Source organism: Cottoperca gobio, chromosome 20 (genome assembly GCF_900634415.1).
Source record: "Cottoperca gobio chromosome 20, fCotGob3.1, whole genome shotgun sequence".
Lineage (NCBI taxonomy): Eukaryota > Metazoa > Chordata > Actinopteri > Perciformes > Bovichtidae > Cottoperca > Cottoperca gobio.
Window position 1 is genome coordinate 14,753,659 of NC_041374.1, and position 12,400 is coordinate 14,766,058.

Consider the following 12,400-nt stretch of genomic DNA (forward strand, 5'->3'; position numbering starts at 1 on the left):
TCTGGTTAGACTATGTTAAAATTAGCACAGAATGAGCTGATGACTGGGTCACAAGGGGATTTCTTTTGAGTGAACATGCCTTTTTGCCTCTTTATCAGGTGTGTGACATTACATTTATGCAGAAATATAAAAACATTTGTTTGCTGTTGCCAGACCCTGCATATTAATATCTTAGGTAGTGGGCAGTAGGAGCATGTGGGCCTACTTGGAGAGAGAGATAATAAAAGATTTAGAAATATTATTTTATTGGGTTGATAAAACTGCACAATCATAGGACAGTATCCAGCATCCTTGATTGAGATATTACCGGTCCGGGTAATGATGATTCCTTTGTGACCCAGTGTACAGAGGACGTCCTCTGTCGGGCTAATGATCCACAACTGGCAGAGAAATAGGAGCCCGGTCGACCCAGGGACACCTCACTTCCACTGGGATACCTGGACATGGCCTTCCCCCGACCACCTTGGAGGCTATTTTTAACATAATTACCCTTTTACCGCCCTGCTTAAAGCCCTGGCTCTCTGAATAAATTATGTGTAATGGAGCCCCTGTCTGTACACAGATCTTTACATGCAAGGGCCCGTGGTGAATAATGGCTGGGGAGCATAGTTTTAGCTGCTCTAATTATACTATGGTCTCCTGTTCCTGTAATAACCGCTGCTGATTTATTCATGGAGTTTGCCATACCTCCCCTTTAACGTTTAATAGCAATGGATCTTCTCCAATTAACTGTCCTTGCCCTTAATCTGGCAGAAGAAACACAGCACGTTGGCCATTTGTGTCTTTGGCCATGACACAATCCAGGTGTACTTTCCCCCCTATTTGGTTTGACTGTTTTTTCTTTTTGTGTATTTCATTTTGATGATTTTCATTTGTCCTCCAGACGTGTGGGGAGTGACAAACGCGTGTCTGTATGCGATGGGGGAATATGTATTTTCATCCCTCTGAATAAGAGGGAGATGAGGAGCAGAGCACTGAGGCTTCTGTTGTGTGATAGGAATCACATAATAGACTGGCATACAGAGAGCTGTCCGTCAAACTCTCCCAGGAGAGCCAGGACTGCTTCTGATGAAAACAAAGGCAGGTTCGAGGCAGCCGGGGTCTATGGGCATACTCCCTCTCTTTCTCTCTCCGCTTCTCTCAGTCATTCGCTACACTAACTAGAAACAATGGCCAAGTAGATTGCGGAATACCGAGTGAGGATAATTCCCTGTTTCCCATTACAGCAGATGTCATTTGTGTTCCCTTGAACTGTTGCATCCTTTGCGGCGCAAGCTTGCAATCCCATTGTGTCAAACATGCACCCTGGTTTCTGCGTGTCCACTGTCGGCCGGCTTTACGTATAAGCTTCATAAAAACGCAAATTTACATGGCATTTGCACTGGGTTGATTGAGTTTTATCCTCAAAGTATGAAGACTTATGGCATTTTCCTGCTCCGCTGTATCTGCGCTTATGTTTGCTCATGTTCTTTTTCTTTAGATTGTCCTCTCTTGTCCTTCGCATTATGAGATTACTCCTTCTGAGCAAATGAATTACATGAGTTTTACTTGCATTCTCTGGGTCTTGTAAGACTGTTTTCCTGGCACAGAAATGTGTCATAGTAATCAGAAATGGCCTACCTCTTCTGAGGAACTAAAGCAGTAAAATGAATCTTCTGTTCCTGCAACCAGACAGCTTTTAACCCCCTAGACATTTGTAGCACACAGTAAAGTTTCCTTTTACTGTCCAATGCAGCCTGTTCATTTATTTTGAATGCTCCTTTCAGGATTGAGTCCAGCTTCTCTTGGGATTGGGTACTTTTATTAACATTGACAAAAGGAAGGGAACATGGTGTGTAAAAGACATAACGGTGCGTTTACCAGTCTTGAATCCCAACACCACAGGCTAACTGACCTTTTAGCTCATCTGACATCTCTGACACCAGATCTTTAGACGCCACAGATGATCGAGAAGCACTCACACTTTCAGTAAGGGTGCATTGGTAGCAAACGCAGCAGAAAGAGGGATGCCCTTGTGACCCTAAAGTTCCTGAAAGTAGCATAAAAACTTTCAGTTTCCTTCAGCATGACAAGATGATTGAAATAGGAAATAAATCTGCTCTTCCCGACATTTTCCGTCTGCCAGTAGCTGTCAAGACGGTGTGTGTTTGAACTGGGAAACTCGGATAGCTGGCTAATCACTAGTGAGCTGCTGCAGGTTTGCTTGGTTAAGGGATCAAGGAGAGAATATCAAAGGGGTTGAGACAACAAAAGAGACGAGCTGCCATAGGTAAAATTATGACAACAGTATCAGAGCTTATATGCATTTCTGCACAGCGCTGCTAGTTTACCTTCTTCTTCTTTAGGCTCTTAACTCATTCATACCCTGCTTTTGCAACCTTTTGTGTATTCACACTGCTCCATTTTTCTTCTCTTCCTGCCGCCATCTATCAAACGCTAAAACAAATGTATTTTATAGGTGGTACTCAAATCACACACACAAATTGTTTGGGTTTGTTTTCTTTGCCTAATCTGTGTTTGTCTGTGCAACCCTCCGTCTAAAGATCCACTGTGATCACTCGGCAGCAGTGGGTCATGCCTCATTTAGGCCACTTTAAACATGTCCAGGGTCTTGTTGATGGTAGCTTGCGTAGAAGTATGCGTATGCCATGAGTTTCTGTTATTCTGTACGTTGAGGAGTCCCTCCATGGGGCACATGCATACAAACATATACACCCAGTGTCTGCATGTGTGTGTTCTATTCAGCGGGGGTGGAGACAAGACCTTATAGCAACATTTGCTATGAAAACTAACAGGAAGAGCTGTAGGAGACGTTTATTTACACCACATGAAGCCACAGAGGAAACAGCAGCACACATTCACTACATGTGGAGGGTTTATATGGTCTGCAGGGAGTCGTAAAGATACAATGCTGCTCTGTCCGGGCTCCATCGACATGTGCTATGCCCTCAGCGAGTCACTGAGGCTGCAAAAGTAATTGAATCAACAGTTTATCCATTATTACTGATAGTTTCCTCCACAGACGTTTACGTCTAACAAGGCTTCACTTGCACATATTCAGAAATCCATCTTGTTACGTTTGACAGCACCTTGCTGCACGCTGAATCGAGGCAGAATAAAGGGGACAGAAAATCAACCGGGCCGCTTGTTTACCAACTGGTGGGTAAGGTAAGAGCTCCGGGGAACTGACGGACGCTCCCTGACAAAATGAAATACCAATACCTGAGTCGTGCTCCACTTACATACCCTAAACAAACCCCTGGAAGAATTGGAAAAATAATTACATCTGGCAATGGTGTTGAAGAGGTTGACTGTTTCACTTTCCTTTCTACACAGCTGATCTACTAGCTCATCCATTAGCACCATGTTTGTCCTTTTGAGGAGATTCTTTGTGTGTGTGTGTGTGTGTGTATATATATATATATTGGGCTACTCCAATTAGAACATATTTTAAGCCATAACAGCCCTTCATTTGTATCGTGTGCACAAGGTAATTATTCAGTGAATTAACTTAAGTGGTTGCCATTCATCTTGTGTCATAAAGAAATGCATGTCCATAATGCATATATGCATGCTGATATTAAAGTGTGTAATGCGTTGGTATGTGCAGTACATAAAGATGGCAATGTATTGGAAGGGTTGTATGTTCTGCAGGCGCAATGTGTCAACTAATGTTTTGGTGGTTTTCTCCCACCAGGCTAATCAACATAAGGTCGATAACAGAGCAATGTTCTGCCTTCATATTGTGCTATTACCTGCTATCTAACATCTACACATGCAGAGGCTTTAGGAATAGATCCAGAGATTGCAGCTGTGATATGTTGTTTATGCTTAGAGGGGCTAGTGAATACAAGAGAGTGGTGTTGGAAATTGATGGACTTTGCTTGGTCTGTATGCCGCCTCTGTTTCTCCCTTTTCTCTCTTTTACTCAGCATCTCTTTGAGAAACCGAGCAAAAGAAAGAGGACCACGTATGGAAATAGTTTTAAGTTTACACTTTATCTAAACTTTTGGGGAACTTATAATAGTTTAATATAACGCTATAATTACTGCGGTGCATTGCTGTCTTTGATATCGACCCATTTATATGCATTATGTTTCAGCCACATAATTTAACAGTGCAGACACAAGGACAAAGGTTGCATTATAATTCTCAACAGGAAAGTGTCTCAGTGAAGATATAATACTCTGTTCTCATTTCACACACTTCATTGGACAGACAATGGCATCATTTGTTTTTCATGTTAATTGCCAGACTCACACCTTCTCTTGGTTTGTCAAGTAGGCCACGAAACATCATCCCATTTATGAAACTAGCAACACGTGAATGATTCATTGCCATCATTCATTCAGTGAGCTCCGACATGATGGTTGTAGGTCGGTTTGTGGTGGAGTCTCATGCTATTAGTGTGCTGGCCTCAGTGAAGCTATTTCCTCTCCTCATAGGTCCCGCGGAACAAGAGGTCGGACCCTCGCTGGGCCTGAAAAAGTCCAGCTCCCTCGAAAGCCTCCAGACGGCTGTTGCCGAGGCGGCGCTGAGCGGCGAGATCAACGTCAACAGGCCGTGCTCACGGATCGCCAGGGGCCGCGGCTGCAATGAGAGCTTCCGAGCTGCAATTGACAAATCCTACGAGAAACCTGGTGTCACGACGGCAGAAGAAGAGAACAGCATGGAGACGTGTGAGTGTTTACACAGAAGTGATTTAAGCAGAGTTTTTATTTTTTCCCCAAGTCTGGTTTTCTGGAATAATGTGCCCAAAATGTTTTCATCATATCATGTACAATAGAAGATATTAATAGATCATTGTCAGTGTAATATAGGCCAACTCAATAATGCTTCCCCAGAGCCTTTTCAGATTGGCAGGATTTACACCCGATTAAACTAGGTTAGGGATCCCCTTTTGTGTGTGTGTGTGTGTGTGTGTGTGTGTGTGTGTCATAAAGCACATCTGCAGAAAGCGTCTAGGTTACACACTCATTAATATTCACATAGTTCATGTTGAGAGGAATTGTCAGAAAGTGTGGCAGCATATTTTCCCAGGAGCGAACAAACTCTTAAAGTGCATTGCCATGTTTTTAAAAAGAGTGCACGCCAGGAAAACATTCTGCTGTTTACCCACATAAGTCAGTCTCCTATTGTATCCAATTTATACGCAATATCTCAATATCACATAATTGCATTTACAATGATTGTAAATGAAATGTACGTCTGTGCCGGTTAACACTGTACAACTGCCAGGACTCCTCACACTTGCTTTCCTGTGTGCCCGACTGGGATTGAAAGCACAATGTTCATACTTTATTCATAACTATTCAGACGGCATTAGAAAGGAAGGGCATGCCACCTTTGGTTTTTGCGTGAATATATCCATCACATTTGGTGTTTGATGAGAAAAAGACACGCGTTTGGGATCGAAAGACGGCCGTCTTACGTTTTGCGACAGGTAATAACACTGCAACACCACAAGAGTAATCACCAGATATAAATTTGCATTCACCATTAAAAGATTCCATTAAAAGAGCTGGGGGGGGGGGGGCATTTGAAAAAGAGGGAATTATTTGCCTGAAACGCTTTGTTCTCATAAGCTCTGTCGGTAAGCCACTAAATACAGTCTTATCTCGGGAAAGAAAAATAGGGAAAGCAACTGATTTCCCCTGCCGTGGTATATTGCATTCTCCTCCATGATATTCAAATAACTCTGTTTTTCAATTTAGATAAAAGCAGCCAGTCCGTGCTCGTCACTGAGGTTAATAGTCAAAGTTGACAGATAAGCCACAGCCTTCTTCTGCTCCCAGACTTTTATTTACATAAAATAAGAATGTGGCATCACCTAAAGAAAATGTGTCCCCACAAGATATCCTGCTGGGTAATATGCATTCCTCTTGTGCTACTTTGTGTCGCATCGTTTGAGGAAATAAAAAAGAAAAAGAAAAAAATCTGCTCAGCTGAGCAAAAATCCCTTCTTTTGTGCGTTGGAATAAGACCGGCAATTTTACTTGTCTGTCATAACCTTCACTGACACGCCAACTTAAATGTCTCTGATTATTAAAGCAGGAAAGTTTAATAGTATAGTTTCACTGAACTGACTAAATGTTTCCTGTGGTTGTCTGTCTCTGCAAATTATCTTTCAGTCTCCTGACACTTTCATCAATGGTTCTGCTGTCATTCTGTCAGCCGAGACATTTTCTTTTCCATTAAATTGCTGTGGACGGCCTCGGCTTTTGAGGTCCAGTGTTAAAGTTTTTCGTCTCTTGTTTGATCGGAGGGTATGCTTTATTTGAAAGACTCCAAATTAAATGGAAGATGACAAAATTGCATTTAAATGACATATTCCATTTGCGTGACTGCATGCGAGGAACCTGGCCACAAAATCCACACACATGTATGTGCATGCACACACGCGTCCACTCTGACCAGCACACATGGCCACTACCCTCTGGAACAGTCTGGATTTCAATGTTTACTATGTTATCTTCAGCTTGGCATCATTAAGCAGTAGCAACATTAGCACTACTGCCAATCTCAGTCATTTAAATGGCTCACAGCTGCTACTTGCTGCCATTGCTCTTAAGAGAATGATAAGCAGGCAGTAGATTAAGCAGATAGATAAAACCGATACCCTGAACCTGCTTCCAAATGCATGGAGGTGGAGAAAAGGGCGTACGGCAATGAATTGCATAATTTAGCAGGTTTAAACTACCGGTCTTTCTCTATTCCTGCCGTACATTGCCCCGTGATTCCATTTTAGTCATTTCCTCCGAGATGGCAGCTGAAAGAAATGGCTGATAACTCCACAGATCACAAGAGAAAACTCTGTTCCTTGAAATGTGAATCCAGCTGCTCCTCCCTCTCCGTAGTCTGTCTCATTCCGTACACCTAAAATCCATCACGGTCCCTCCTTCTTCTTTCCTCGCGATAATCACTTTTCTGTCTTCCATCAAAGGCAGAATTTAGACGATGACACGGAAGACTGTAATAAGTTGTAATCTGAAGGACATCTACCTCACGCCTCACAGCCAGAGACGCAGCATAGACGGGAGCTATGACGACTGTGAAGTGCACCACATTTGCAATTAAGATCCCTTGGAGCCATTTTCAAGATTATTTAAATGTATAATTACTGACAGATTAATTACATTTTGCACATCAGTTCTGATTAGATGTGATGGAAACTTTGAGTTTAATCAACCCTGCATCACCTAAGGAGTTTAGTTTCAATTTGATGTCTGGGTTGAAATTAGTTGAGACGTAAATTAAGAACCAGATTCGTATGACTATCATCACAGCTTCCATTTTTTTGGTCACATCATTTTTATATGAAATTCAACAGAAAAGGGGGAACAAAGACACTTCTCTTCTCTTCACTTCTCTGTGTGAAATGTACACATTTGAAATAACTTGAGGCTTTCAGCTAAGTGAAAATATGTTCAACTGAATACTACTCTCAAAGGGTGTACAATGTAAATATATTCTGCTCTAATGAGGCGCATGAATTCAGTGTGTTTTGTTCAAAGCTGCCATACCTTGTGGGACACAGTTTTTCTTTCAATGCTTCATCTCATGAAAGAACTGATGCTTTGTAACTGTGGAGTTCTTGCGTGCTGTTTCCAAATGTGACTTATGTGATCTACGGGGAGTCAAGTGGAAGTTATAGTAAACTGCCTTTATTGACAGTTTCTGTCCCTTTTTGTTTGTGTGAGTGTGCTGCTCTTTCCCCCCCCCCCCCCCCCCACTCAATATCTATATTTAACCCTCTCCTTCCCCCCTCATCTCTTCACTCCAGTGGACGAGGACACCGAGGGAAGTTCCAGATCGGGTCGCGAGTCGGTGTCCACCAGTGGCGACCTCATTGTGGGACCCGGGCTGAACGGCAACCTCTCCAAAGATGACGGACAGAAAGATCGGGAGAAGGTTGCGGGGAAGGAAAAGAAGAAGGAAAGAGATAAAGAGAGGGAGAAAGACAAGGACAAGAACAAAAACAAGAAAGGCGTGCTGAAGGGCCTGGGCGAGATGTTCAGGTAGGAACAAGACAGAGCTCCAAATACTAAACTCTCCCCTGCGTCGCTCCAAGCGGCAAACACTATCTGCTCTTATTTAATTCCACTCTACACGCTCGCCACTGGATCATTCAGAATTGAATGCATTCTCTGGATGTTGCCAGTGCTAATCAGGGACCCCTCTCCTTGAACCCTGTGAGATGGAGGGGAGGGGGAGTTATCGACCTCGAGGGCCTCTAGCACTTTTGAGCCAGATTATTTTTAATAAGGGCAACATGTTTTATTCATTATCCTGTGTGCGCCCTCCTCCTATCCAAACACACTCCGCATTTGTTAACCAGCGGACAATGTACAGGGCCCATACGGGTGGTGATGTGGGAGCTGTGATTTGGTTCTGGGGATAAAAGACCTTTTTGAAGATGATAAAATGGACTGTGGGGGGAAATTGTTGCCTGTGGCTGGTTATTTCAGTGGCGGTCTCATCATGTGGTTACAAGATGTTACAGGCAGACTACACCTGCTGTTGTTTTCCAACTGTGTGTTGTCACCTCGCATACACCAGGAAGTTAGTGGTAAATTCAAAGCAGACAATGCTGCTAGAAAATAAAGTGGTTGTTTGTCTCCCAACCTAGAAAATAACTCCACCGCCTTTGAGGACTAATGGGTAAAAACATTTTTCAAATTCTTTACTCTGAGTATCGTGACTTTGGACCATACGCTGTGTACATAGACAATAGTAGGAGAAATGTGCAAAGAGACTGTGGATGAAAATAAACATCCTGCGGGTATCCATCCAGTATCTCTGCTACAAAGAAATTAGTGGGGGAGTCACATTAATTATTTCAATTCAGTGCATATTTGAATATGGCATAAATTAACAGTGGAGGCGGTGCGAGCCGTTATCGTGCCGTAAGTTGTTTTCATGTGGATTAGTTTAATGGGATTAGTTAGCGTATCGCGGCGCACGGCTCGGTAATGAACAATAAAGGCGACAAGTGTGTTTCGAGGTCACGATTTTGGAATGCTGGGAAGTCGCTTATCTTCCATTATTTTCACTCTTGTGAGTTTTGTCAGTCTTTGCATCGTGTGGTGTAAATGCATAATGACTCACATTCTGTCTCACGCACATGTTCACAGGACTACACGCGGAGAAGCGTGCTGGATTAGTAAATGCAAAGTGGAAATTTGAGCTACAGGTTTGACACTCTGTGACATGCAATCAGGGCCGTTGGCAAACCTCTTTGAGTGGCTGTGTGCTCAGCCCGATAGGTGGCTGCCGGGTGATTTTTAACTGTGCACGTGAGCCCTCGGCGTGCCCTCCTCGGCCTCATCATCGTTCTTCATTATCTTTGAGTGCCACCGCCACTTAAGAGTTGGCACGCGGCAGGCCTCTCTGACACTCCCCCTGCTCCATGCATTTAACGCCAGGCCATGTGCCACCTGAATGCAAAGAGGCAGCCTTCCAGACCAGCGTGTCTCTCCAAACGCTCTAGCTTTGTCTTTCCTTCTTTTCCGTACTCCTACTCCTTGTTGAGACCTCAAAGTATGTTCTACTTAAAACTGTGACAGCTCTCTCCCCCCACACACACATCTACACTGTCCTTTTCTATTCTCTACCCATTCAGGCTTAGAAAGTTAGAGATGTTAAAGAACTGAGGTGAGAATGAATGCATCCCACTGGATACAATAACACTTTTTTTGTAAAGAACAAAATGGAGTGATGTGTAATGCCTCGCGGTCAAAAGGGAGGAATGGGAGAGAAAGTGAAAGATCTGTTTCCTGTCGCACTTTCAGTGTTTCTACCAATAGTTTCGACAGTGACTTCAAAATTGAGAAGTTTTACTGTGCAATGGAAAGAGTTCGGCTGACAGTAACTCAACACTCTCAGGCTAATGAATAGAATTTACATCAGCAAGTTTCACATGTGAGTGTCTCATCATTGCATCAAAACATCAAAAGGGCATCCTGCTTGGGTTAATCCTTTGTAATACTTGTCTCCGTGGTTGTCATTTGCATAAAATAGACGGGCTGGCACTCGCTTTTCCCTGCATTTCTCACACATGTCTTACACTCACATTCTCCCACTAAGGAGATTTCAAGGAGTTTGCAGCTCACTGCAATTTGAGCTCATTTGCATGCAGGCCTTTGGACGGCCTGATGAACGTGTAGTGCATGTCTGCTTAATGGACAGTCTGATTGGGAGTGCATTAACATCGGAGCCAGGGGAAAGGAAGACGGCCTAATATAAGGAGAGAGAGAGCGGGAGGATAGAGGGGGAGACTGTGAGATAAATACTGTGAGTGCAAGAATGACTGAAAGTGTGTGAGTGCGTGATGGAAAGAACATGGACTGCCTAAAGCCCAAAGCAAAGAGTCTGCAGTGCCCCGGCTCCCCTGCCTCATACAGTACTGCCTATAGGATGGCAGACTGCCTGATATGCTGTACCATTCAGTAATGAATAGCTTATAATCTTACGAATGGATAGCAATGTGCATGGATGCATAGGATAAATAAACCAGCCCTGGGCAGCTTGACATCATTGTTATTTCAGGGATGTCTGTTGCATGCATGTATTACTGTGTCCATATCTGCATCCAGTGGTATATAGGGGCGCGCAGGGCGACGCATTGTCCCCTAAACCATTGTATGTGATTATTCATGTGCTTTCTAGTTGATAACATTACTTTCTGATCCTATCACGTTTGTTTATACGTTGGAAGCTTTGCCCAGGGCTCTGTTAGCATGCTAGCAGACAATGATGTCCCGGCTCGGCCTGCAAGACTCCCCTTCAACATGCCTAATGAGGTGTTGTTTATCTGCTCTGAGACTGACTGACCTCCTCAATCAAAGCCCCATCTCCATCTCTCGATGTGTCTATGTGTGTGTGTGACTGTGTTGTGTGTGTGTGTGTGTATGCATACAAAAAGAAAACCACATCATTTATTATAAAGTTGAGTGTTCAATTATTGAAACAAAGTGAAAAGACATAGTTTAATGAGTTAATTAGATGAGATGGAGATTCTGCAATGTATTTGCTAATGTGTGTGTGTGTGTGTGTGTGTGTGTGTGTGTGTGTGTGTGTGTGTGTGTGTGTGTGTGTGTGTGTGTGTGTGTGTGTGTGTGTGTGTTTATTTCTATATCTAAATGTTTTTTATGAGAGCGAGGGGAAATGCATCTTACTGTAGAAAAAATACAGTAGCATGAAGGAGACAAGCGAGTGAAGGCTGCATAAACGGAAGGCAGGGTTAAGAAGGCGAATGGGGGCCAGAGAGGAGGAGGCGGGGGGTGGATTGGGTGAGGGTGGAGGGGAGAGGAAGTGTGTGCACTGGAGTGAACTGGGGCACCAAGGGAGAGTGGGAAAGGAGGATGAGAAAAGAAGGGAGCTTTTCACAGCGGCAGTCACGGCATCGGGCTACTGTCTGCCTGTAGGGAGGATTCAGGATCTCTGGCGATTTTGTACAATGCATGTTTGCGTGTGTGTGTGTGTGTGTGTGTGTGTGTGTGTATAGATGAAAAGATGTGTTAATGGGCTCTGACATCACCCTCACCCTCTCTCCCCAGTGCTTCCTCACCCGCACACACAGTTACCCTTACCCCTACTGCCCCAACTCCCACCCTCCCCACCTATCTGATAAGTGGCATGCCTCACGCCGAGCCATCAGCCGACACTGGAGCTCAGTGTGACAGCCGGGCACCCCCCTTTCTTCACCTCCCCCCACCCTCCATCACCCCAGGGACCTCGTCTGCCTGCTCCTCCGTGCAGATGCAGCCCCACTCAAGGCTACACGGAGAGATGCGGCAGAGGGGTGTGGAGTGGAAAGCAGTGAAAGCTGGAGTGGAGGGATGCTTTCTATCCTTCAATCTTTATTATTCTTAGGCAGTGAGGAAGCACGCTGGGAGCACCTACTCCCTGAGTGTTGGGGGTTGGCACGAGTGTGTGTGTGTGTGTGTGTGTGTGTGTGTGTGTGTGTGTGTTTGCATGCATGCTTGTGTGAGTATGCTTACAATATGTATACCATGCCACGAAAGCATGATTGCCTTTTATGTAGTATGCGAGTAGGTAGTTAGCGTGTCCCTGCACCACTCCGTGTCCTCGTACCATATGATTCTTTCTGCTCATGTGGGTGTGAACAGCTGATGGCGGGTAAGCCAGCTTGATCATTAGTACACTGACATGACACATGCATTAGCCGGGCTTTTTATACACACACATGACGGAGGGAGTATCTGATGTATCACACACACTCTTTCTCTCTATAACGCACACCTCATCCAGCACAACCTCAACCACCTTTCCCAGCACGCACACAAAGGCTCACATATGCTTGTAGTATTATGGCACAGTTGATTTGGAGACAGCAATTAGCTGCCTTCTCATGTGGGCCCTGACATCTGCTGAATGT

General features: G+C 44.2%; 1 protein-coding gene across 1 annotated transcript in view; it reads left to right on the forward strand.

Annotated features, from left to right (window-relative positions):
- LOC115025632 (partitioning defective 3 homolog) overlaps positions 1-12,400 on the forward strand; it is a 313,173-nt gene that overhangs the window by 208,023 nt on the left and 92,750 nt on the right. The window contains exons 19-21 of the mRNA XM_029458033.1: positions 1,911-1,974; positions 4,463-4,679; positions 7,784-8,018. Coding sequence (XP_029313893.1) covers positions 1,911-1,974; positions 4,463-4,679; positions 7,784-8,018 — 516 coding nt within the window. The remainder of the gene's footprint in view (positions 1-1,910; positions 1,975-4,462; positions 4,680-7,783; positions 8,019-12,400) is intronic.